Source organism: Xiphophorus hellerii, chromosome 4, assembly GCF_003331165.1.
Source record: "Xiphophorus hellerii strain 12219 chromosome 4, Xiphophorus_hellerii-4.1, whole genome shotgun sequence".
NCBI lineage: Eukaryota > Metazoa > Chordata > Actinopteri > Cyprinodontiformes > Poeciliidae > Xiphophorus > Xiphophorus hellerii.
Genome location: NC_045675.1, coordinates 21,367,127 through 21,395,039, shown reverse-complemented (window position 1 = coordinate 21,395,039; position 27,913 = coordinate 21,367,127). Strand labels below are relative to the sequence as shown.

The 27,913-nt window shown below is 39.2% G+C and overlaps 2 protein-coding genes across 3 annotated transcripts in view; one reads left to right on the top strand and one right to left on the bottom strand.

Annotated features, from left to right (window-relative positions):
* The window catches only part of tmem255b (transmembrane protein 255B), an 18,304-nt gene extending 3,110 nt beyond the window's left edge, over positions 1–15,194 (top strand). Inside the window, exons 4-9 of one of the 2 annotated variants that reach the window (XM_032561727.1) lie at positions 8,733–8,822; positions 9,649–9,729; positions 10,141–10,223; positions 11,072–11,231; positions 12,417–12,563; positions 12,804–15,194. In XM_032561727.1, the coding sequence (XP_032417618.1) occupies positions 8,733–8,822; positions 9,649–9,729; positions 10,141–10,223; positions 11,072–11,231; positions 12,417–12,563; positions 12,804–13,034 (792 nt within the window). In that variant the 3' untranslated portion in view covers positions 13,035–15,194. Of the gene's footprint in view, positions 1–8,732; positions 8,823–9,648; positions 9,730–10,137; positions 10,224–11,071; positions 11,232–12,416; positions 12,564–12,803 lie in introns of both variants that reach the window. The other variant, XM_032561726.1, reaches the window with a different exon arrangement.
* On the bottom strand, positions 15,040–27,913 carry gas6 (growth arrest-specific 6). Its single transcript, XM_032561725.1, has 15 exons — positions 27,435–27,913; positions 27,062–27,222; positions 25,233–25,257; positions 25,072–25,134; positions 23,093–23,215; positions 22,141–22,260; positions 20,613–20,735; positions 19,599–19,720; positions 19,139–19,257; positions 18,494–18,683; positions 18,244–18,408; positions 17,980–18,148; positions 17,538–17,677; positions 17,258–17,459; positions 15,040–16,837 (listed from the first exon to the last, which is right to left on the bottom strand). Exons 1-15 carry the CDS (start codon positions 27,511–27,513, stop codon positions 16,686–16,688), a joined length of 1,953 nt encoding a protein of 650 aa, XP_032417616.1. The 5' UTR covers positions 27,514–27,913; the 3' UTR covers positions 15,040–16,685.

Sequence of the window (27,913 nt, the reverse complement as noted above, 5' to 3'; positions counted from 1 at the left end):
TGTCCTAATTATTCTAATCCACACACTAAATAGAGCTAATCATGCCTAGTTTTCTCCTCTTTGCTTTAATATCTCTATTGTATCTTTGTCGCTCTTCCTATTTTCCCTTTAAGAAAAAGATTCCATTGTCTAATCTGTCTAATCTCTGCAAACAAGAAATAGTGATAATGTATGGAGAGGAGATTTGGTTCTTTGCACAAACGCATATCATAAATCAGCTCCATTACCCCCAAACACATAATAAGTTGTGATGTATTTAAACTGATCAATGAACTCCAAATACCTAACAGCAGTCATAATTATAAACGATAAATACAGTTGTACGTTTTTAAAATCACTTTCCTGATTTATTTCTGCGTTATGAGGTATGACACAAAAATACAAAACAAAAAAAAATCAATCTCATAACTGCATTACTCATTGTAACATCTAACTTCAGAATGAAGGTTATTTTTCCTAAAAATATTCTGGAAATAACAATGTCATTGGTTAATAAGATAATTTAAATCTACACTTTGATGTAAATACTGCAGAAAATCTTTGCTTGAGGTTTGCATTCAGTCAAAGAGGTGAACTACACTGTGTTCCAAATTATTATGCAAATTGGATTTAAGTGTCATAAAGATTACATTTTTTGTTGTTCTATTAAATTTATAGATGGTATTGTGTGTCAGGGCTCTTTGAATCACTATAATTAATTTCTGAGACCTGGGTTGATTAGTTTGTCTGGTGAGCTCAATTAAAGGAAATCTACTTAAGAAGGATGTTCCACATTATTAAGCAGGTCAAAGGTTTCAAGCAATATGGGGAAGAGAAAAAATGTCTCTGCTGACGAAAATCATCAGGTAGTGTCGTGACAAGGTATGAAAACATTAGATATTTAACGAAAACTGAAGCGTTATCGTCGTACTGTGAAGAGATTTGTGGCTGATTCAGTACAAAGATGGGTTTGTACAGATAAAGGCATAATGAGGAAGGTTTCTGTTAGACAAATTCATCGGATTAAGAGAGCAGCTGTTAAAATGCCCTTAAAAAGCAGCAAACAGTTATTTGAAGCTGCTGGTGCCTTTGGAACCTCAAGGTGGAGGAACCAGAGACTTGCGGTGCATGAACCTGCTATTCGGCCCCTAACCAGAGCTCACAAGCAGAAACGGTCGCAGTGGGCCCAGCCGTACATGAAGATTAATTTTCAAACAGACTTGTTCGCTGATGACTGCTGTGCAACCCTGGATGGTCCAGATGGACACAGTAATTGGTGGTGGATGGCCACCACATCCCAACATGACTGTGATGTCAGCAAGGAGGTGGTGGAGTCACTTTTTGGGCCAAAATCATGGAGAGAGAATCATTGGTCGGCACCTTCAGAGTCCATGAAGGTGTGAAAATGACCTCAGCAAAGTATATGGACTTTCTGACTGATCACTTTCTTTCATGGTTCACAAAGAAGAGCCGTACCTTCAGTAGTAAAATCATCTTCATGCATGACAATGAATGCTGCAAGGAATACCACTGTGTCATTGGCTGCTATGGGCATGAAAGGGGAGAAACTCATGGTGTGGTCACCATCCTCCTCTGACCTCAACCCTATTGAGAACCTTTGGAGTTTCCTCAAGCAGAAGATCTGAGGGTGGAATGCAGTTCATATCAAAACAGCAGCTCTGGGAAAATATTCTGACATTCTGCAAAAAAATTCAAGCAGAAACTTTCCACAAACTCACAAGTTCAATAGATGCAAGAATTGTGCAGGTGAAATCAAAGAAGGGCTCGTATGTTAACATGTAACTCAGTCTGTTAAGATGTTTTTGATTGAAATAGCTTTTGATTTTAGTACATGTGACCACTTAATGCTGCACATTCAAAGAATGACCGTTTGCAGTTCTTTATAATCCATAAAATGTCTAGAAAATCTGCTGTGCATAATAATTTGGAACAGTGCATTTTGAGTTTTTTATTTTTGAAAAAAATACGGTTCTCATGGGGAGCTTTGTTCAGTAAAATTTGATTCATACTGTAATAGTTCATGACTTGAAAATTATACTGACCATCATTTGCATTGACCATTTAAGAAAACCTGAGAAAACATCACTTGCATAATAATTTGGAACACGGTGTAAAGCCTTTCATTTTTAATTTTAAAAGCCATCACTCGCGCCATGAGCATTTTACCATAAACAAATAGAAAAATCTGATTCACATTCATGGTCCTAATTCTAATGATTATTGTATTCATGTTTTTAAGTTTTGTGAGAAAAAAACAAACGAATACCAGTTTCTGTCCAAATCCGTACATTACAACGCAGCACAGATCAACAGTTTCATTATGGATTGTCCAGGCATGATGCAGGTATGTCCGCTGTGCCTTTCAACATGACTGAGGCACATGTGAATTTTTCATGGAGTGTCCGGGGTGTTGCGTGCCTGCTCGGATCACGTTGGCTTACTTTGTGAGGCAGTGTACCATGTCTGCATCAGTCTTCATAGATGCTCCTCCTGCGGCGTTCTCACACACGCACACACCCCCCCCCCCCCACACACACACACACACACAGCACACTCTGTGACAAAGCATCTGCATAAAGCGTCACCATCAGAGATAAAGTCAGGTCATATTTTCAGTCAGTTTTCTTGAGTTTTGACTCAGGTTTCCTGTTGTCCGCTTTGTTGTTTAAACGTGTGAACAAAGAAAACAAGCTGCGGCATCTTGGCTGCCTCTGTGGCATCACTCCCCCGCGTCTGTGCTTTTAAACTTTAATGGTGTGATCGCTGCCACGCTAACGCTGGTCTACAGTGTCTCCTCTGAGGCACGATGTTCGCTCCCACACAGGTGTCTAATTCTTCTCTCCTCCATCTGATGCCATCGCAGTAACGCGAGAGCCGGTTGGCACGGCAGAGAAGAACAACTATCCCTAGCACAATGTTTCGGATACCTGAGAGCCCCGAAGGCCTCGTTTCCTGAATGGACCAACCCTTTTGGTACTCTGACCTCATAAAGCAGCAGATGGAGGCGTTGGTATGGTCCGAAATGTAAACAAGGAGAGAAGTGATGAGTTTATCTTCAGTGGCCAAACATGCACTTCCTGCTTCCCTGGAAAAATGAATGAACTCAATAAAACAACCAATCTATTGTAATCATGTTTTTTTTTTATTCATACCAATGATTTACAGGTTATGCTTCAAAAGGTGAAATAACATTTACAAAATATAGAGAAATAAAAAAAGCCATACTACACACAATTAAATCAAAATAGGAAAAAGAAAGTTATGTTCATAAATGCCTAGTAAAATAGTTTGAACGTCTGCACATCCCTGGTGAAATCTCTGGTTTCTCTGATGTATAGAAACAAACAGCTTCAGATATTTTTTTCCAACTTCGTAGTGACATTTGAGCAGTAGTACAACTCATCTCTAAAACAAACTGAAATCTTTTAGGGAGAAAATGAAACACAAAATGTTTGTAGCCCCTAAACTAAGACTTTGTCGATGCCCCTTTTGATTTTAAAGCCTTCGTTCTTTTTAGGTAGGACTCTGTCAGGTCGGCACATTTTGACCGGAAAGTACTGGCCTTTCCTAGGAAACACATGAAATCTATAAGATTTGCTCCACCCACCATGTAGGTCTCATTTTCAGGTGAAAAGAAAACTGTTCCAAAGCATGATTCTGCCAACACCATGCTTCACTGTGGGAACGGTGTGCTTTGGTGACGTGTAGAGTTGTTTTTTTTAACCAACTATTTTTGACCAGGAGATCCATGTGATTATCTGGAAGCTCTCTGCAGATGCATGAGATGCACATGAGAAAATGTCGAGAGGAAACTAACTGAGACATCTGGACTTTACGTGAGCTTATTCAGAGGCAGGCGATGATGACCGATGTATGTTGTCTCTTATTTAACCAGAGTTTAAATTAGTTGGGTTATTTTTGAACACAGCAACATTCCAAGTCTTAAGATGGTGCTTTACTTGTTTTAATGTTTCGCTTTAAAGACGAGAGTTTCTTTGTAATGGAGTTTGCGTTAAAAGTGTCATTATTTACCGAACGGCACTTCATGACAACAGTCATAAACTTTCATAAAGACTCCTTCATCTTCATGACAGGTGTTATGTCACGTTTATGACAGTGTTGTGTCAGTCTTATTCACACCCCGACCAAATAAAGTGTTACCAGAGTTTTATTTATTATACAGCTGAAGATTGAAGGCAGTAAAAAGTTAAATTTTTCCCTTTATTTGATTCTTTCTTTAGCAAGAAAGCGTTGAATTGCAAGATCCACATTTTAGACATTTACATTTTTCATTGACATCAGAGAACATTTAGATTGAGACTCCACAACGCATATAAAAACCTCTTAAAGGTAACCAACTCCCCGTACCTCATCGCTACAGAGACAGATGGGTCTGTTTTTACAGGAACCAGCTCAAACAGCACTCAGTTATATGTGCAAAGCAAAACTTTAATGTCGTAATTTCTTTTACTCTATTTTATGGAAAAAATCTTATAGGAACTTGTCGGAGCGTGCAGCGTTTCCTGTGAAAGGAAGGTGAAAAACTGCTTCTCTGTCTGGTCATCAGAGCCACTCTGATAACAGGCTTCACCGCCCCGATGCTCCGAGAGATTTCTTTATGACTAAACGCTTCATGTAGCTCGTGTTCTCTCCTAAAGCCGCTTCTCCTTTAGTTACCGCCTGTGTCTCCCACACTGCAGTCCGCCTGGTCACCTTGCAGTTCAGAGAGAAGCACCTTTAAACGGGCCATATTTTACCCAACAGGCCACGGCACAATCACTTCTTATTGCCAACGTGGCCAGCTGTGGTCACAATTGGACGATCGCCGACCAATCAGCGGAGGAAGACCTTGCAGCGGTCAGCGATTTTAGTTACATAACCTGATAGTTATCTTTGCAGAGGCCGTAAAATTCCTCTTTGTGTCTTTATCTATTTGTCATTAGTGCTCCACTCTAAAAGTTGTATCAAAATGCTTCTGTGTTTCAAATTTTGCAGAGGTTTCTCACCACAGACCAAAGCACTGATGGTGACTTGTGAGTTTACCTACTCTACAGTCAGTGGGCTTGAGAAGGAAAGAATAAATATCTTTAAAATACAAAAAGTCCAGTTGCATTTTATGCAAATCTACAGTTAGCATGAGCTGGAAAATGTAGGTCCCACAATACTTTCGTAATGGAAAGAGACAAGTGGCAACATGCAGCACGTTTCCCACAAAAAGCTTATTGAAGCGGCTCATAATGGCGTCTCTGTCATTATTATCTATAGACTTATTGTTAATAACAAAGTGACACAAATGTTGTGGAAGTAAAAGGCTTAAAAGGATCTAATTAGATCAACTGATGGGACATTATTAAGATAAAGTAGTCTAACAACCTGTTGGCTGAAAACTGGCCTTTATTTCATCAAAGTGGATAATCTATACATTTCAAAATACTTACAAAATATAAACAACTATGGTGATGGATGGATGTATAAATAAATAAGCTGTCAACAACTTTTAGATGACTGCATAGCGCGTTTGTGCTAAATTGTATTCCCACTCATTGAAAGCCTTGAAGGAAAAGGTCCGACTTTCAGTTTCTTACCCTATCGACTAAAAAACACTTGGCTTGTTTAGCCATTAACAAAAGGACAACAGCAGGTCCTCCCCTGAATGAGGTGGTCTTGTCAAAGTTGAATCTTAAGCCGACTGAGATGCTGTGGCGATGCACGGAGCATGGCTCTTCATTCAACGCCGCCGGATTTAGATTTTTCTGAACAGAAGATTGGGCTGACATTTCTCTTCTACAAAGAAAACGCTGAGCGTTATAGCACCAATTATTATTTTTTTAGGGGACGTTATATTTTTCTTACTTAAGTGATATTTTGAATTATTTGACAACTGATTTACAAAAGGTTGTTTTGGTCAGGTATTAAAATGATAATCTAAGACATTAAAGTGGGACAAAAAGCAAAACCAGAAGAAATCTGTTAGAGAAAAATGTTCACTTCACACATGAAGTTTGCTGAGTTGCTTTAAAGGGAAGTAGAGTGAGATCTCAAGAGCTGATCATCCATCTACACCAGATGTGCGCGTGTCTTTAATCTTATACAGAATATGATTATTCAGTTCAACTGGACCTTTAGGGGGAATAATGTTAGTGAATTAAACAGTGAATATGTTTTATGTGCTGGCAGCTGTTGCCAAGGTAATCTGAAGTAATGCAGTTGTCAGGCTCTATTGTCTCAGCCGCTGGCTTCATCTCCCACTTGCAGCCCATAAAAGTGAAGTCATTTGAACCGCTAATGAAGTGGAGAGTCTGGACCAGTGGCAGATAAAGCCATCCAGAAAGAGCTCATTTCCTCAGCCTGGTTCTTTATTCACGTCGCCGATGAAAATGTATTTCAGAATCGTGTTAGAAGTATCTTCTTCAGATTTCTTGCTCATTTTCAACCAGATCAGTGTGCTTGACGATATTTGCGCCGTTTTAAAAAGCGAGATTGTTCACTTTTGATATACGCTAAAACAAAATAAAAACAACAATCTGAATTTTGTTTGGAGCTTTATAATTAATATGTTTGTTTTTTTTTCTGCAAAGAGGAGGCGTAAGACAGTACCAGTTGCTGGCAATAAAGGTAACACTTTATTTGATGGGTTGTGAATAAGACTGTTATGACACCGTCATAAATATGACATAGCACCTGTCATGAATATGAGTAAGTCTTCATGAATATTTATGACTGTTGTCATAAAGTGTCATTCGGTAAATCATGACACTTTTTAAAATAAAGTTGACATTATTCAAAATTGTCTTCGTTATGACAACTTGACATGAACCAAGAAATCATGATCTGACATAAATTTGTTATAAAAGTGTTACTGATTAAACTTTAAAAATTATGTAGCTTTATGTTATTAATGCTACATAATTGTTGTTGGTGTATTGTTATTCACAACCCGTCAAATAAAGTGTTACCCTTTAAGCAACGTGGATTCTGTGCCTCTCCTGTCTTCCCCGGTTGGGACCTTGATTTCAGAATGAAAAAATTGTACTTTCTTCTGATGACTCTGAGCAAAAGAGCTGTTCTTTTTATTTTTTCCTTGTCCCAGGTAAGAGGGTTCAGATATAGGATTCATCTGTGTGTAGTAGCTCCTCCCTCAGTCCACTCACTGTGAATGGATTTTGCATGACAGTCCAATCAAGGCTGCAGTTATCCCTGTTGCTGGCAAACCCTTTCTTAACAGACTTTTTCCTTCCTGTCAACTTTCTATAAATGGCTTATAAACTTTTTGCAATATTCAAATTTCACTGTCACTGATTTTTGCTTTAGCTTCAAGCTAAAAATATTCCATTAAAATAAAGGCTGGGAAAATGTCACTGAGTGTAGTGAACCCATAAAATAAATCGGTTTCACTTTATGACGTTGGTAATAAAAAGTACTGAACTTTTTCACAATATTTGTCTAGCTGTTTTTATACAATATCTTTGACACCTGGAGGTTTTCGATCATTCCTATTGTAATGCCAAGACTACAGCAAAAATATTCCAGGTGATCTTAAGCAATTTACTAAGTTACAAGGTTATAAGTCAACCTGCTAGTATGTGTAGTTACCTAAAAAAATTAAATTGCATTATTATGTTTTGTTTTAATTTGTTATAATGATGTCTGTTAAATGTTGTCTGCCTCACAATTATTAAAAATAGATGAGTAAACTTCATTAATCTCTAATAAGATTATAAGTAAATAATAAATACAGAGGATGGAGAGGTTTCTGACAGATTTAAAGTCTGACTTGAGTTTTTCACAATCTTTGTGAAAACATTCCAAGAATCTAAATGAAATAGATCTCGATGATCCGAGTTACAAATCAGGAAAATTACAAGTTGAGGCCGACGTTCTGAAGAAGAAAAGTTGTTTCCGTACCGAAGCTGTGGTCCTGTGGGGCGATTTAAACGTCAGTAGCTGATGCTGATTAGTACATTTTATTACCAGACATCTGTGATCTGCCAGCTGTGTCTGCAGGGCCGAGGGTGTGAAATCACAAAATGGCCGTGCCGCTCAGTGTAAAAGACTCGGGCGGATATGTGAGTTAGATCACCTCGTCTTAAAAAAATAAAAACAAAGCTGAAGGTAGAGGTTATTGATCAGTGATCGGGAACAGACAACACCGTGGTTTTGTGTGTGCGTAGCAGATTAGAGGGAATTAGATTGACCTTGTGGTCACCAAAAGGCCGTCCTCCTGCGCCACACGCCGGGGCCGGCTTGTAAATCAGCCACAACGTGTTGGCAGACGAAGGAGCCATACATTTCCTTTATCATCCTGCAGCCCAGACGCTGCGGACAACCAATCAGGATGAATACCACCGGGGATGTGAAGATTACCTGCTTGCGTGGGCGTGTGTGTGCATGTGTGTGATGGTGTTATGGGAAAATGCCATTTGGCTTTAAGCATTGAGCAATCATTGATCTGAAATTAGACGCATAATCAGGTAAATGAAACCTTGATATTGATGATTCAAACACAGCCAGTTTAAGGTTACAGATTACTCTAAAATTATTTTTAAATGAATTAAGATGTACATTTCTGTGAATTTTTGTCAATAAATTTGATTATTAGGTTGCCAAACCATAAGCTCTGGCTGTCAGGGGGAAAAAACCCCAACACAATTAATATTACATGTTTATGGTGTCATATTCTACAAATTTCCATTACTATTTTATTCTTATTTCTGTCTCCATCTCTCCTTAAGCTTGTGGCTGCAATAATCTTCATCAGCATCGGAGTCATTACGTCTTTCTTGTGTGCCATTGTGGATGGGATTATTGCTTCAGAGTTCATTGTAAGTATTGCACAGATTTCTCCTGAAAATACTTAAATTCAAATGAATTTATGTATTTTTTTGTCTGAAAAAGAAATCAGACAAGTGTCAACAAAGCAAATCTCATTCCACATAAACCAGGCAGGGTTTTCTACTGACATCCAGGTCGAGACTCACACAGACGCACTGATCAGGTCGTATCGAATGTCCTGATCTCACTTCGACCTGTAGAGAGGGTTTCTTAAGCTTTTAGCCTGATTAAAATGTCACAAAATAAATAAAATCCCCAAATTACTTCTGTTAACTACAAGGAATCAAGGAGGGAAAATGTGTTAATGCACAAACTAAATGAGCCTATGTACGTTTTACCCCAGAATACCTCTAGACAAGCAAACAAAGGATAAGATCATCACAGCCTCCCTTCTGGGCGACAGAGACTGCTGCTCTTAATGACATCCTGAAAGCTGCACTGAGCTCCTAATATTGATCACCAATATTATCTGGTCTCCACAGATATATGTATTTGGTTCTCATGCAGTAAAAGTCATATCTATTGCGCATTCAGGCCTTGGAAAGTAAAATGACTTTTATTACCTTTGGTGCTGCATAAAGTGCAGTGAAGAATAATGGGCTGGCTTTTGCAGAACCAGTGCAGTGGGCAGAAATGAGCAGATGCATGTTGTAAACCTCTGCAGCCTCAGTGGCACACAGATGCAGAATAGCAACACAAAACACTTTGCTTTTCACATTTAATGTAAACTTACTGTGGGGGGTGGGCGTGGGAGGGGAAATGCTCAGATTTTGCATGATGACACTTTTGATTGTTTAAATCTTTTGTCTGTTTCAGGACATACGGCCTTTGGAGGAGAACATGTGTGATTATTACAGCAGTGGATCAGGTTACGCCTACGATAACTACTTTACTGAGGTTTACTTTCTTAAATTTATCCATGCAATACACACAGACACACACACACCCACACCCCCACACACAGCCCCCCCCCCCCCCACACACACACACGGACTTTTGTTAGAAAACAGTAAAAGCACCAAACCCATTCTGTGCCTCATTGAATATTTTATAAAGTATGCGGTGACATCTAGTGGCATAAACGCGTAACTACATATATGAAATCCAGTTGTTGATCTCGGTTTCAGTGATTCTACTACTCCTAAAAAAATTAATTGGTTCCAGTGTTGCCAGCTCTGTTAACTTTCTAGATTTAACCCTGGTTTTGTAAACGATTCACGCACATTATGTTTACATCTGTTTGCCTAAACAACTTACCTAAATCCGCACAATTTTTTTGCCTGGTGAACTTACTAATTGTCCCAGCAGGTGGCGTGCCGCTCATTCAACAAAGCCTGCTCGCTTAGAGTTAGGAGCAACACCTGCTACTGCTGCTACCTTTACTGCGAGAGGTGAGAGAACCAGACATTAAAACAAGCACTTGACAACTGGGTTTACCTTGTGAAGCTCATATTGCATGTGGGTTTAAATTTGACTTGCAACAGTGACAGCGTAGAGGATGCGGCTCAACCTGGGGAGAGGCATGAGCGCTTTGAGAAAATGAAAGTTATCTTTCTGTTGGCTCGGTTGTGTGCTGCTAATTTGCTTAGTGAATGGGCAGCAGGAGTAAGTGCTTTGGGTTAATACTTAACCCAAAGCACTGAGAAAAAACAAATAGAAATTCTTCTTGAGTGACTACATAAGCAAAATCAAATAAGGCCTAACCTTATTGCTCAATAGTGGTCAGTGATTATAAAATATATTTATATTGTACTTTTTGAAAAACGGGTCACCTTTGACATACACGTCTGTTGTTCAGGTAGAACAGGCCTATTAGTTTAATTAATTTAATTAGTTTAATTATTAATACATTAAACTGATTTCAAGTCTGAGAGTTGTTTTTTAAAATGAGAAACATCATAATAACAACCAAATATTATGAACCACGTTCTCCTGACATATGAACGGAGATTATATTTCAGGCTGATTAAAAAACTAAGAGTTCATGTAATACATGGCTTACAATGTGTTGTATGCTACTTCAGCAGGATTTTTTTTGTTTTGTTTTGTTTTTTTACAATATATTGCAAACTAATTTCAAATCTGACTGGTGAATTCAGATTCTGTAAAAATGACTTGGTAAAAGTGAACCTGTCAGTGTTAATGGTTACAGAAGTGCTAGGTGCTTGCAGCTCATAACAGCAAGATTGAAAACACTAAAAGTCCTTCATGACCCACAGCTGCCCTCTTCCTGTTCCAGCTCAGAGTACCACACCCGTTACTACGAGTTCACGGGGGTCAGCGGCTGCTTCGATGTGATCCACCTGTACCGACTGCTGTGGGCCTCTGTGGTGCTGAACGTGATCGCCTTGTTCCTGGGCATCATCAACGCCGCCATCCTCGGAGCATACAAGGATATGGTGAGCAGCAGGTCCAGAAGAATTACAACAACGAGAAAAATAAAAAAAATGTTATATGAAGGGGGGAAAAAGCCACAGAAATAGTAAAAAGGAAAAAATGTAAAGGTGATTTTATATCAGATTAAACTAAATGTGTGTAATATCCCATGTGGCTGGCACAGATGTTGGAGTTTTATGTTGCACGGCTTTAACAGCCTGCAGGCTTTGAAGAAAACGAACTCCAGACATCTGCTTCACTATGACCATTGCATGGCTAATATACTATTTTAATAAGCTCGACGAGCGTCTCAGAAAACTCAGCTGAGTGAAATAATGCCTAACTTAGAGATGCTCCAAGCTCATTTTCTGTCTAGCTCTTGTTGCTGACACCATACTGTACGTTGTGTTCAAGAAAAATAAATAAGGTGGACAAGTGGAGGACAAAAGTATGAGTGTCAGGCCTAAAACAGAGAAACGGCTAAAGGTCATGTCTTCAACATTAGCCAATGTCCACAGAAAGATTTTAAGGAAGAATAGAAAACTTTGGATTAAAACTACTTTAATAGTTTGCACAAAAATATGGCTCACTGGAAGTAAACATGTAAAAAAAACAAACTCTACTTTAAAAAAAATGGACCTCTTATTGCTTCAGTAGTGACCTTCAGCTCAGATGAGGAGATTCTCATCTGTCAAGACATATCATGGCCGTAGCACTGATTTCATGTTTTAAAACGTTTTCAATTGGTCTTTTGCAATATTGAAATTTTCCAAGAAACTGAATTTGGGATTTTTAGAATCTGAAAGCCGAAATCATCAGAGTTCCAACAGAAATAAATCCTTACATCACTTTGTACGTTAAGTATTATACTAAACAGTTAAGTTTCACTGGTTGAATTGATTTAGTGAAATACATTTTCAGGAAAGTTCCAGCACCTGCAATTATTAAGTAGCAGGTGCTTATACGTTGACACAAAACTGGTTGCCTGAATCTTTAAATTCATTGGTCAAATTTCAGTGGAAAACACACGTCTTTTCCCGTGATATTTATAAAAAAGTTTCCTAAAATGTCTGAAAGGTTGAAGAACTTTAAAATATTAATGATGAAAACATCTGTTTTAATTTTAATTTATGCCTCCAAGTCTTTCTTAATGATATCTCACTTCTTCCTTGATTGAAATTATTATTCTTATTATTTTATTCCTGCAGCAGAAGCCCACTGCTCAGATTGCTCCGAGCCCTGCGCCTCCACCCCATATCCTCTACAACCCGACCCAGCACATGCTCTCCTACTCGGGCTTCTGCCCCTCAGGCCAGGCTCTGCCCTCCTACCCAAACTACCCCATACCCATGCAGGTACCAAAGCGTAGCTATTAATGAGATGTTGTGTGTTGTGCTGGTGTTCCTCTGCCATGTGAAAATCCACATGCATTGCACAAAGTATTGGCTGATGCTTTAAGGTGAAGTTTGTTTTGATGAATCTCGGTTGACGTTTCCTTGGCCACACTACAAAGATCAAAGAAATGAAAAGCACATTTCACCTAAAAATACCAAAGATTACTTTGGAGATTTTACTCCGTTTCTCCTCCCCTTCAGCATACCAGCAGCTTCCAAGCACCTGCCACCCCCCAGATGATCCCTGACGGAGGCTCTGGCGCCAACCCCTCTGATGAGAGCCAGATCCAGCAGCCTGCCCAGATGCCCACACAGCCACCGTCTCAGGGAGCCACCCAGGACCCCGGAGGCTACATGCTGACCCCCAACGCGCCAGTCCTGTACGGATCCACCTACAACCCCTTCGAGAAGCCCCCGCCGTATGCCTGCTGAGCCCCGACACACACACGCACACGAAAGGAGGTGGAGGAGGATGTCCTCACCTAGTTCAGCACAAGACTTTTTGTAGGTTGTCTTTGTAGAGAAAAAAAGTCACTACATTTCAGTTCTGTGTCTTGTGGGTTTTAACTGATCGCAGACACAGACTGATGGATGTATATCTTTATGTTTCCTGTGGTTAACTGAGGAAATCAGCTCAGTTATCTTTTTCAGCATAAGATTATAATTCGTCACTCATAAAGAGTCTAAAACCGATCAAACGTACTATCCCCAAAGAGCAACTTACCACCTCAGTATTTCAAAAACAGAAGAATACACGCTTACTCCTGCAGCTGGTTTAGTAGATCAGACGCAAGCAAGTAAAGGGAGTAAGCAAACTCCTCAGAGGCTCAAGCTGACACTAAAATATGGGGATTTTATTTATGAAGGATCGCTACAATTCACTTCACCACATGTTTAGAGCCCAACATTCCTGCCATGATCTCATCCTCTAACAGTTTAAGGTTAGTCAAGGTATGAGTCTTTAAAAACAAAACAAAAGAGAACAGTAAATGTCTGAAGTACCATTTCTGTTCATCAGGATTTAAGAAAATTAAGCCCTTTTTCTCTCGTTGTTTATTTTAGGTTGAAGACTGTGGGTTTGCAGATCAGATCTGCTAGCCAGCATTTATCAATCTAAAAATATTGCCTGCTTTAACGAAATTTAAAAGTTAGCAAATTTTCAAAGTACTCAGTAATTCACGCCTCAGTTTGTGTCTCAGTTGCTGATGGACGCTATGAATGTACAGTGTGATTTTAGGACAACGGACTGATCTAATGTCTTGTTTAGATAATAGCTGTGTAGATAATCTTTATTTAAATTAAAAAGGGCTTTCTTGAAATGTGAAATGGAGATTAGATGATATTCATGTTGCTCTTATTTAATCTTCGTGTTATTTAATGTGTACTTAAGAGTCAATATACTGTATGCATTATTGATGATGTGTGTAAACTGTTGGGATTCAGTATCTGCTGCTATGAAATTCATACTGTTTTGATCTCTGACCTATATATTTGTGCTGTAAGGGCTTTGAAAGAACATCAAACAATAGATTTTGGAAAATTTGTCCATTTTCTTGAGAGGAATACAGTAATGCAACATTCATGTTTGAGTGGTGCATACAGTGACGACCAAAATATAAGTGGAAAAAAAGAAGCATGTCCCCAAGAGTCTTTGTTGAAAACAAGTGGAAAGGAGATGCTATGACAATCAGAAAATCAACCTTACGTAAACACAAACCCTGGCATTTAATGATCTGCCTTTATGTGAGAAAAATGTGTATTTCCCAGAAATTTCTTTTTTCCTTGGAAAATTCAACTGAACACTCAGACTACTAGTGACTTCACTGTATAACTCCAGTTGCTGTACGTTTAAAAAAAAAAAAAGGAGAATTTAAATATCTTGTTTAAGTAAAAAACAATAAAATGTGGTTCTGCAACTCCCTCTGCCCCAGCTGTTCTGTCAGGCCGGATCAGAAGTTTCAAGCAGCTGATTTCAACATCTTTTCCTATAAACCCGACTGTATAAATGTCCTCTTCTTGTGCTGATGTTGGGGCCTTGGATTTAAAGGGCCATAGCAGTCTGTTACATAAGCACACTTTCAACAAACATGTTTCTCAACTTAATTTAAAATGTGTAGTGTTTACTCTCTAGGGAGAGATGGGAACTTAAGGTCCTAAACTCAAAGTTTACTCAAGATCCACTGGTTTTTATTCTTTTTAATTAACCCTGTCCATTAGACTGCATACCTCCAACTAAATGTTTTAAATTCTCTCATGCTGAAAATGTTACTATAACAACATCAACGTGAACTGAAATCTGATATCTTTAGCGCTTTATCTGTAATAAAAATAACTCAAAGTAAGATGCAGCCCAAATTTAGGACATGACTGTAACAAAGACCACACACACACAAATCTTTTCTTTTTTTTTTTGAAAATACAATTTTACTCTATAATATAATGTTCATACAGCTGATTTTATTTTTAAATAGGTTTAGGGGAAGTTAAAACTCAAAAGGCAGACATCTTGCAGCATTGTACACATACTGGCAGTTTAAAGTGAAAAATAAAAATAAGGGAAAATTCAAGATACAACACATGGTTTAAAAAAAATACAATAGAAGGTCAAACTTGATACGCTTGCATTCATTCATAAGACAACTATAAAATGACAGGGATGTAAAATAACACCGGAGCCCTTTTGGCGTTTCAAGTCAAAATGCTCCTCTGACATTCTCAGCTTTGAAACGTGTTTTGATTTGCTCAGCACCGATAAATTAAAAACGAGCTTCTAAAGACTGATGCTACTTTGATTCCAGGCTATTGTTCTTCTCACCTCTCGGTTTCTGTGTCAAGCAGACAAACTTATTGCCAAAGCTTTCCTCAAACTCAAGCTGAGAGGCGTTTGTGTTGTTTTTTTGTTGTTTTTGAAACGATCCAAAAATATTGCAGCAGAAGGTAGTGTTTGCTTTCTGTCATTTCTAAAGCATTTTACAGTAACATTATTTACACACAGTATAATACAGCGCACTCTTCTTGTTCTCAGTAGCTTGTGTGGTGCGATTGATGCAGTGCCTTGTCCGTTGCTCATGGACAGCGCCCCCTCCCGCCTCCCTGTGCTTCTGTGGCCGTCAGGTTGGTATGTGGCAGGTTTTAACTGTGACTGAGTGACTCTCGGGAAAAGAAGGGGAGACTGTGATGAAGTAAGTGACTAAAGCTCAACAATCAGGTCAGTGCTTCAAAGGATCAGAATCCACCCGGAAAATGCACAGGCTGATAGTTTGAGTTGTGACAGTACTGCACCATTGCAAAAAATGGTTGACCCGATCGGAGGGGAGCTGTTGACAAGTTTGGGTTGTTGTTTTCTAGGCACATGGTTGATTTTTAAGGTTGCAGGCAGACATGAAGTGCTTTTGCAATTGAGAGGAGATCATAAAAATGGCTCCACGTTGCAGTCCATTTCTACCTGTAACGATGTGCAAGGTCATCAACAAAACACAGAGCTGTGTTTTTGATGCTGTGGCTCAAGAGGAGATTCAGCATTTTAAGGGCAAATACGAGTCTCGGTTCACAATCAACACGTTGTTATGCACCAAACACTCAGAGACGTTTAAGCACCAGATGATGACACAGCAGGGTAGTGTAGGGTCCTTGTTCGTTTTTTTTTTACATTTGTTAGCACTCCCTTTAATCAAGTTTTGGAAATACCAGCAAAGACATTAAAATAAATCTGTATTTCAACAAAGGTAGGATGTGTAGAACTCCGACCAGACAGGCTCCAACCATTTAACACTGCTTTGAAAATCATCTGCTGTGTTCTTATGGGCTAATGAGCCTGTAATACGCTGGCAGCTCGCATAAAATACAAAATGTATTGCCATGTATTTGCTGGATTCTATGGATTTTCCTGCTCAGTTCAGTTGCCATCCGACATGCTGGGGTAGAAATCCCCAGCAATTTATGTAGCAGTGTCAATTTAAAAACAAATGTGTGTTTTATTCTTTTTTCCAATCTAAGCTGTCTCCCAATGAGTCAAAGCTTTTGGAATTTTAGTGGACATTTCCCCCCCATCAAGTCAAAGACCTACTTATAGACCGCTTTTTGTCACGGCTGAGAGTTGAGCAGGGGGCAGGAGTGAGAACGGATGTCGTTGTGTTTGTGGATGGCCTTGTCCAAGTCCAGAGACTGTCCGTTCACTGCGACTTCCAAGCAACCGCTGTAGGCCGCCGACACCAGCGTGGACACCAGGGAGACGTCTGAGAGAGGAAATGACAACATGTGAGTCAGCAATACCAAACGTTTTACTCCCGGTGTTGAATCTGCCACTTAGCAAACAAGAACCCAACCCGCTACACAAGTCAGTGTTAATTACTGCTTTGATGTACGATTAGAGGCTCGGAGCTACTCTTATCTTAAAACAGTGCGTTTTATTTACTCTAACAAACGGCTCAGAAATGGAGCAACTATGATTAGAAACAAAATGAAACAATGCACTGCTGGTTTTATTTAGTAAGGTGATGTTTTGGCAGCTGATCAACACTTTGTTGTAGAAAGTACTGGAGACAAGGTTTGATAACACTAAGATTATGCAGAATATTGACTTTATCAACTTTACTAGTGAATGTGGAAAACCAACTTAGGCAAAAAAAAAAAAAAAGAAGAGGGCTAGTCGTTACCTGGGAGACCTCCTATAAAGGTGCTTGAATGTGAGAAGACGTCTGTGGTGTATTCTGATTCTTCGCTTCGTCCAGGCTGACCGTCGACCAGAAGGAGAGTCTGGTTACCTGAGATGGTCACCTGGATGTTGTGGCTCTCGCCGTCGCAGAAGGGTGCAGGAGAGCTGGCGATGACCACGTCGCCCACAGAAACCAGGATGAACTGAAAAACAAACACAAGATCAGTTTTTACAGGGAAAGAAGATGAATGTGTGAGGAAGCTGAGTTATGAATCACTCACATCTCTCCACTCTTCTGTGGTGGGATTGTAGTCAGACAGAGCGATAGAGAGAGGCACTTTGTCCTGGTGAACCAGCGCAAACAGCACTCCGATACCAGAAAGTGGGCGCAGGGTCATCTGGATGCTCAGGTTCTTGGACTCTGGAGAAAAGGAAGGTTGAGAATACACTGAAAGAGTCAATGAAAGTCAACTTACAGTCATCAAAACAAGCTTAATAGTGAACGTGATGAGTCAGGAATGACAAATTACACTTTGTTGTGCAACGTCCAATGCTTCTGCACAATTATAAGCACTTGGGATGGACCTGAATATGTTATTAAAGTCTACCAAAGTTTTAAAAAGGTATAGTTTCAAACTGCTAGATTTTTTTTTGTAATGCTGCTTTGTTTAAAGTCCAATCATTCTGAGTTTTCGCTAACTGTCTGGAGGATAGAGTGATCACCATAGCTGATGTTGAAGAGAGCGAAGCCTGATCCAGGGTAATATGCTCCAGGAACCTCAGAGCTGAAACACTGCATGTTGTCATTGGACCGGATGGTTTCTTGGATTGAGGTGTCTTCACCCGTCAGCCAGCGCCACTCCATCATGCAGCCGTCCAGCCGGGGATTTATCTACGCATCAAAGTCAGGACGGTTGGAAAACATCTGAACAGGATCTAACCTCGGTGGGTGATCAGGAAAGCTAACAAGCACATACAAATAAACACCTGATTGACGAGACCATCCTCCCTGAAAGGAACTCCTCCGACAGTGAGGTTAAGTTCGTGCATGCCTTTCTTCAGCGTGAACAGGTCACCGTTTACAGCGATCTTCATGACAGCCTCCCTGTCGATCTTTATCACTAGACTGCGGCCCTGCTCCTCCACTGAGATCTGTGACAACACATCCAAGATATTTTCAGTAAGTTCAAATTCTTTACGTCACGTGCAGCTGCTTTTCAAGCCTCTAAGCAGAAACCTTTCTCCACTGGCCGTCGTTGACGAGGGGCCCGCTGCTGGTGACTCTGCTGACGGCGCCGTACTTGAGCTGCAGCTCCAGTTTCCCCTGATGCATTGCGAGGACAATCCAGGAGCTGTTGAGGTGGCCTCCTGCGAAGAAGATCACCCCCTCACCATCGAAGGTGCGGAAGTCAAACTCTGCAGAGAAACTGATGAAGGCAGGGGAAAAAAAGAATGGAAAGAAATGAAACATGGTAGAAGCTAAAAAGCAGGAAATAATTAATCCAAAAAAAGGTGGCACTGACAAAATGCAAAAAGTTGAATTTTTTTTATATAGTGCAGAACAATAAAATAATTTAAAAAAATTATAAATTAGTTTAAAAACTGTTCATAATCAAACCCAAATCAGGTGTTTTTGTTCTTTGGCTAACAATTACCCCACAATGCCACACCCTGAAGATATCCTTCATATCTCAAGAGTTCAAACTATAACATTTGAGTTTGTCGATTGAAAATAAATTACTTCCTTGGCTCAAACTAAAGACAGCCAGACACACCAACATTATCTGAACTAGGGCTGGTACAACGACTTCATTAAGCAGGGTATAAATATAGGGACAGTCTCACACACTGCTGGTGATAAGCATGAGGAACATTTTCTTACCCAGTGTGGACTCTGCGGCGGAAACGCAGCCGCACCACGGGCACGGCGCTGAACATGCGACCCAAATAAAGAGAACGAGGATTTCTCTTCAGGGAAGGCGACATACACGGCGTTATGGGCTGGAGAACAAACCAAAACAATGATATTATCAGGCACAATAAGGTAGTTCATGAAATAATAAAAGTACACAAGCATCAAGACTGTCTGAAGGCTTGAGTTACATATTGATGCTTCAATACCTTTTAGAAATGTAAAAGTTCTACCAAAGAAAGCATCAAAGTGCAACTGAAAACCTACAGAGATTATTACAGTTAGTTTGGTTTTTTATTATGAGTAAAAGGCTTTAAATATTTTTATGGGTTCTCAGATGCACCTGTAAACCATTTAACTTAAATGTAATGATAAAGTAAGTAGATTTTAATTCTTGGTTTCCAACAAAAACAGAACCTGATACGACTACCTTACAGCTCCTCAGATCACGACCCAGCTTCCTGCCCTGACGACCGTCACAGAAGCAACGGAAACTCCCGGGAATGTTCAAACACTCCTCCTCGCATACGCCAGACTGGCACTCATCCACATCTGCAAGTGATAACAGAGGTTGCATGGATTAAAGAGAAGAATGCTTGTGGTGCCAAGATTACAGGGAAGCAGAGAGTTCATGGTCTTATCAAAGGAACATCATCATTTTCAGGGAAAACATAACTTCCAAGAACTAAAAACACACACACAAAAAGAAACTCAACAAAACTGAAAGAAAGAGGGTTTCTATCATTTCAACACAGAAGGAATGCACACAACACTTGAGTGAAGTGGTCACTGATGTTGGCCGGGCAGTACTTTGGAGCTTCACGTACAACCTTACATGGCCATGAAAAGATTGGCTTAAATAAACTCCAATCCTCTGAGGAGGGACACCGAGGTTATGAAAAGTCTGGTTCCCACCGAGTCATTGTTGGCTTTCATTCTATATTTCCATCATTTGATTCTGTTGTTGCTTCAACTTATAACAGTCAAGATAAAATGTGTTTTTATAGCATCTTATTGCATATCTTGGAAAACACAGAGCAGATCAAATAAACACATTATACTTTAAAGATACATGTAATCATTAAACATGTAATTAGCTGAATGGCTATCTTTATGTTTTTAAAATTCCTTGATCTATGAATCCATATTTGGAGTTCTTCACAGAACCAAATCAATCTGTGGGTCTTGCAAAAAGAACTTTGGCTAATTTGCATGTGTGCTTCACATTTATTTCGGTAGGTTAACCTAAAATATTAAAAACACTGTTTGGACAAGAGTGAACTGTTACCTAATTGTGCAGCATTTCTTCAAAATATTTTTTGCTTTCTTTTCATGACCTACAGCGGCGCTACATCAGGCGCCTGCTGAGGACAACATTGTTCACGTGCCAGATCAAATAAAACTGCCCCAGTTTCTCTTATTGTGAATGGCTGCACAGACTCACCAACACAGCTTTTGCTTTTGTTGTCGTAGACGTAGCCGTCCTCACACAAGCAATCATAGCTGCCCTTGTTATTCTGACAGAGAGCTGTTCCACACACACTTGCATCCTGACACTCGTCGATATCTGAAAAATCAAACAAAGTGTGTGTGTTCAGCTTGGTGGGGTTCATGTCAAAGTGAGATTTTATCAAATTGTGCATTTAAATCTTTGTAATCAACAGCAAAACAACATGATCAGATGTATCCTCATCCTTAGTTACCTGAAAAACTGACATATATGTTTTATTAAGTTCAGCTATAGTGAATAAATGAATATTTACAACAATCTGATTTATAGATGATATTGTAAATAACGTGATGCAATCCTTGGAGTTTCTTCTATTACCTCCAGAGACTTTGCTCTCTTCCTGATTCATATTGAAAGCAAAATGTGATTTTTTTTTTTAAGTCAAAAATAATGTGTAGGTCAGACAAAATAAAGTTTTTTTCTGAAAAATAATAAGCTTGTTTCTCAAAGTTGTGCGTTTTTAAGACCTCTAAATTGTCTTGTTACCATACTGAGTATGTGAACGCCATTTACAGTGGTATTAGTCTCAAAGAGATTAGTTAAAACAAGAGATTATAAAAGTTACCAATTTCATTACTTTCTAACTAAAACAATACATAAGGTCGAGTACTTAGCAAAATGTCAAAATACTGAATGTAATATGCTTTTATCTTGTTAAATGATACCTTTAACAATGTATATCTGAAATATAGCATAGATATAAAGAGCAACTCTCAGCAGACGTTTTAGCAAAGAAAATCTTTCTCATCGTTTTCACCTGAGAAAGTTTGTGACGAATATGAGATTCTTCCTTAAATTAGAAATAAGACTTAAATCTCAAAATGAATATATTCTATTCTAAATCAAGTGCATAGCTTCAGAAGAATTGTTTGTCTTTTAAAGTAGCAAGAAAACCTTAATTCTGTAAAATTAGACATTATATTTTTCCCAATAATTCTTGGTAAAATCTCAATTTTTTTTGTGTTTGTTCTTCAGACAAATAATAACCATGAAAATAAAATCTCTTCTTCTTTTTTAGTGCAGTTCTTAAAAACTTGATAGAAAGGTGTAGTTCACGCTTCAGATGAAATCCATTTTATTGGTGAGGCGAGATTGATTTGACTTTGGAGAACTGATAAATCTGGTTAATGACATTAAAGTAATTACATCAATCAATCAAAGTAGTTTGTGTTCATCACGATAACTTTAACTAAGCCTTTATAAAGTGAGCTTGTTACACTTCAAGTTTTTATAGACGTTACATAAGTGTTATGGAGGCATACCGTAATTAAATTAAATTAAAATAAAGCAATTTAGTATTGTAACTTAATTACAACCTTTATTGATAAGGTATTTCGATATTCATTAGGTCTAAAGTAGATTCAAAGGAGAAAGGAACCTCAGTAACAAACGGTTATTTGCAGCTGCAGCTGTGATGGGACCCCAGTCGTTAGAATAAATGGTTCAGTGGTTTGTGGCTTACCATTACACATGTGGCGACCCACCAGCATGAAACCATCATGACAGGAGCAGCGGTAACTTCCAATAGTGTTGTTGCACTTATGTTCACAACCTCCATTACTACTGGTGCACTCGTTGACATCTGCAGAAAAACCAAAACTACTGTCAACATAATATGAAAAAACATCCAATCTGTGCAGCAGGAAGTTCACTGGATTTAGAAGTGGTACCTGAATAACATGTTTACCGTAAGAATAATTTGTAAAGTAAATTCTAAGCTTCTGAACAGTGCAGGACTTCTTAATCCTAATGAATTGAATTCTTACTTTATTAAAGTCCTTAAAAATAACTACGGCACTCTGCAACTGTGGCTGAGGATTGCAGCAGAGGTTTAAGGAGCAAACTTGTCATGTTCTGGAAAAGGTTTGGCCCGAGTCAAATTAAATCTGTTACAGTTTTCCTCTCACAGTAAGGTGGCGAGATGAGTCACAGTGGAAATGTTCCTCTCTCTCCCTCCCATTGGATCTGGATTTAACTTAAGTATGTTTTCCAGTTCTTGCCTGTGCAGCAATATTCCTTTAAATGATGCTGATCTCTGTAGAAAAAAACATTCTTGTTTTGAACTCTAGTTCCTGTTAATGCCATTCAAAGGAATCTAACCATCCTCCCCCACATGAATAATAACTGCATCAGCAGTTGGGTAATCATATTTGCGTCATAAACAGCTTAAGTACAAAGACATAAGTGAAATAGAAAGAAACTAATTACTTTCACCTTACTAAGATACATGATTTTAAACTCAAATAAAAAATCTTTTGAGCCAGATCTTTCCATCTGTGGATAGGATAGGCTTTAGCTGTCAGAACCAAGGTCAGAGTGGTGAGATGTCTGCACCGACTCTGGGTGACACTGCACAAATTCAACCTCTGCTGAGATCCAGCTCACAAAGTCGAGTCATGTGATGATGACCATACCTTTCTCACAACTGGCTCCTGTCCAGCCTGTAAAGCAGTGACAGTGGAAATCGCCCTTTTTGTCCTCGCAGCGCACCGTACCTCTGGCATTACAAGGAGAAGGAGAGCACTGGTCTGGAATGTCTTAAGAATTTGAAAAACAGGAGGTAATAGGTGTTATTAAATACTTGTTAAAGGTGATACAGAAGAAAGTGCGTGACATTCACACACTGCATGCAACTGTGAAGCAGAGAACATAGAGGAAGGACAAATCTCATATTCTGCAAATCAGGAATTCAGTATAAATAGCCTAACGCAGGGTAACCTATCCTCCTGGATATGCCCTATTCGGGTTTTCCCACAATACGAGAGCTGTAGCTCTGAATAGAAAAGATCAAACTGATACCAACTGCATTTTAATGTGTTTACTTTTCCAATGAATACTTCTTCCTAAGTCCTCTATGTCGTCTTAGCCTTGCGTAAGAGAGTGCAAATCTTGTTTCTTCTGCTACAGTTATCATAGCAGCGGAGTCTGAATGCTTGACAAGTCTGGGCATGTCAGCTCCAGCTCAGTAAGTGACAGAAAAGGACACAGTCTGAAGACGAAAAACAGAAACAAGTTCATGAAACACAAAGAATCAACTTTATAAGCACGCCTATTTTGCCTATTATAAGAATGTGCCGTGGTTTCCATTTCCCTCAAATTCACATTTAGCATTTTAAAACAACAGCATTCATTACAAGCAATAGATTTGCATGAATACATGTTCTGAATGCTAGGTCGCTAAAAAGTTCACAAATATGATTCAAAAGACAGTCTGATTACATTCCTAAAAGAACTAGAGATGCTTTTCAAATCATTAAAGAGGCAATGACCTTAGGTCAGTTACTCAGAAAAAAACACTGAGTCAGACCATGAAGATTCTTGTCAGCAAATTCTCTAAAGGAATGCTGTGCTATCCCATTCTAGTCAATAAAATGTTTATTTTTCTTGTATTTCTAATGTAAAAAACGGTTTAAGCGCTTAAATGAAAAAACTGCAAAATGTGCTAAGTTTTTCTCCAATTAATTGATTAATCGTCAGAATAAAACGGTAATTAAAATAATCAGTAGTTGCAACCCTACATCTGAAAGAGAACGAAATTAAACCAAAAAGAACGAAACATCTGTGAATGATTTGTTTAAATATAATTAATTATGTCAGTCACCCATTAATTTCACATGGATTAAATGTTGTCATACTTTCTAAAAACAGCCATTATTAGTTTGACGTTTGTGAAAATGTAACTTTAAGTTAATGTGCGGACTGAACTCATCAAAGCACTCCAAAGAGTCACCATTCTGCAGTAGAGGGAGGAGAGACAGGATGAATTGGACACGAAAAAAAAAAAGAGATGCAGGAGACATTGCGTGCAGTCGTTGCTGAAAGCACTAAAGATACGGCATCTTTAAGTGCCTCAGTGATGCAGCTGAATCACGGCACCCACCCGGAGACTCCACAGCCAATAGCGTAAAAGCCGGGTGGGTCCACGTCTCCTCTACACTGATGCAGCAGAAAAATCCTGTCCTCATTTTACGTCAGACATTTTTTTTTTATTCACGTCACTCCTTCACTGGTTCGGCTCACGAAGAAGCAACTGCAGAGAGTGAGTATGTGACGAATGAAGGGGCGTGTCCTCCATCAACCAATGTATGTGCAGCATAACTGTGGCAAAGTGCTGCAACGTTACTCACGAAACACCTAGGCATCATTCCAGAAAAAAACAGACTAGATATGACAAAGAAATCGGGTACAGATAACTTCTATTCCAGCAGGAAAAAGATGCCTCTGAGTGATGCAAAGCAATGTCACTGCAGTGCAGCACAACCGGGCAGCACAATGAGATGCTCTCCTCTGAGTGTAGCATTGCAACCAAGTGAAAATTTAAACAGAAAGAATGTTTGAGGAAACAATAAGGAATGATCAGTTATAAGTAACCACATTTAAAAGCCAAACTTACTATGAACACATGTGATCAGATCCTGCTTTTTCTTTTCAGAATCCCCAAATTTTTCCACACAGGCTGAACAAAGACAAAGAACATACAGCACAATGAAGAAATTGCAAATCAAACCAATGGAGAGAGTGAGGATTTAGTGTCTTAGGCAAAAAAGAACTTACCTATGTACTTGGGATAGAAGTAGTCCTGAATCAGAGAGAAAAGAAAGAAGTTTTACTCAGCTTAATATGCATCAAAACTAAAATTTGAACAACTTCTGAATATAGATTCACAATTAAAAGGTACATCTTTGTAACACATGATAGTTTTTAAGATATGGAGTCACTTCTATACTGCTTCGTTTACCCACACATGTTCTAGCTACACAAAATAGAAAGAACTAATCTACACACTCCTTCCTCAGAGGCTTCCTAAAAAATTTTCTGCATTCCTAATAGCCATAATATTCCTCAAGGCTCCTGGTTGCAGTACTCAGCCACATGTAGGTCACAATCTTCAGAAAACTAGCAAAAGGATAGTCCTCGAGGCACAGAGACTTGCTGCAGAGAGAACCAATGCACCAAATTAAAGGGCCTTTTTTTTTTTAAAGAAACCATCACTTTTGGACAATTACAATAAATAAAAGGCAGATTATTTCATGCAGCAAATGATTTGCCAAATTCTAGGCTGTTTCTAAACTTAATACTAACATTAGTTGCTTGAGTCACCCTCAAGGAACTTGATGTGAGTATGTATAATGCCACAGAAGATGTTGTTTGGTCTCTGCAGAGCTAAAAAGCTGCAGCAGGAAGAAAATGCAGAGTCAGAAATGGGAGCCTTCTGAATGAATAATGTAGCTTTGAACGAGACTGCAGCTTTATATCACCAAATTCTCTTTACCAATTATATTTTATCTGACATTTGCTTTACTTATGAGTTCAATCCTCTTTATTTTGTCCCTCTTTCAATCTTCAAGTTTCTCTGATTTGCTAATCTAATCAATAATCTGTGAGTCATAGATTAACATGTTTAAGCATTCTCAATTCTGTAGGTCAAATTCTCACAAGTGTTAGTTAAAGGGCAAAGGATTACTACCTTAATCCTGCAAAATACCAACCCCTCTCACTGTTTTCAGTCATTATTAATCTGAAAATTAATTCAAAATATCAAGAAAAAAAATTCTCAAAGCATCTCGTATATACTGACACCTGAAACAACCAGTGTTCAGATTTATGTTGTCAAAGTCTAAATACGACTGCATAGATTAAGAAATAAATAAATTACATTTATTTGTCTTCTGTGCTTGTCTACATATTCATCACATGTAGAACATAAGAAGCTTAAGGAACATAATCTCAGCACACACTACGTTTTATTTTGTGGCTAAATGTCAAGAGACAAAAACAAGGCGTGCCTGTAGTTTAGTGATGCAATGTGTGAAAAAAAGTTTCTCACCTCCTGTTTATTTTCTTTATTAGTCACTTTAGTAAGGTTTGTTTGCAACTTTGACTTACATTTGTGAGCCAGTCTGACATACATGGATGCAGAGATTATCCATGCGTTTCTCATATTTGGCAAAAACATAAGCCAAGAAGATGCCAATACCAATCATACAACTAAATGCATGTCTTTCTGTGCACAAAAGTGGTGAGGAGTGAGTTTAAAAATAGAGGCGTTATTGTAAAAACTGGAAATGATAAGCTGAAGCTTCGTTAATAAGATGACTCAAAGTTGATCACAGAGACAATAGGACAGACAACAACATGTCAGGGCACCAGCATAGGAACAGTGGTGACAGCTAGCAGATCACAGAACGCAATAGATCAAAAACACCCAAAGCCCAGACAATGAATCATTAGTCTGGTGTCACTTGCAGTCATCAGTTTGAAGTAAATGTGATCATGATGTAAACAAGGCATCGTGCATATACAGCATGTACACATGTAAACAATGCCACTAATGGAAGTGAAAACAAGCTTGAAAAGTCCAACAAAATTGTTTAGATTCTCACCGTCTCTGGGTCGTTTTCAAAAACCTCTCTAGCCTCCTCCTTGGTGCACCTTTCCTCCACACACTCCCTCTCCAAGTGCCCTTGCTTCGTCTCCTCAAAAACTTGATTTGCTCGCCTGTGTCTTCTCAAAAACTGGTTCGCCTCTTGGGGGGAGATTAAAACTAAAAGGAAAGCAAAATGTGCCCTTTAACGAAGACATGTCTAACCATCTGGGAACGAGAAAAATGTTGCGACATACCCCAGGTTAACCGTCAAAACCATTAATGAGGATTGTGACGCGTATATAAAAAAAAAAAAAAAAAAAGCAATGCTTCACATTAAATTGAAATTAGCGAGCTAGCTAGCCTGCCGTAGCATGTAACTGTTTACTTACCGCTGTGGGACCAGCGGACGACCAGCAGGATTAGCAGGGCAACCGACGACGAGACGGACTTTGTCGGGGTCAGCCACATTGTTTAGCCGCTAAGGTGGCGCTAAGCTTGAGAAACTTTCTCCTGTCCCGTGTGGTGGGCTCCGAGTCCCGTCTCGGTCCGAGCTAACGTCGGTGTGAAACGCTGCAGGTATTCAGGTAAACCTCCACCGCCTCCGTCCGTTAGCAGCTTCCAACGTCTCTGTCGCCTCGAGGGCTAAACGCCGCTCTTCCACACAGCGCGCGCACAGAATAAAAACAGCCGAGCCTGTCTCGTGTCTGCGGTTCAGCTCGTCCCCATTGCGGTTTTGGCTGTACTTTCCTCTCCCTGCTTCGTCCTCTGTGCGCCGGTGTGGGTCTGCAGAGAAAGACTGCACTCCTCAGCCCTTGTTGCAGGTTACGGTGCTGCTTCTGGAGGGGGAGTTGCTCTGAGGAGTTTGTAA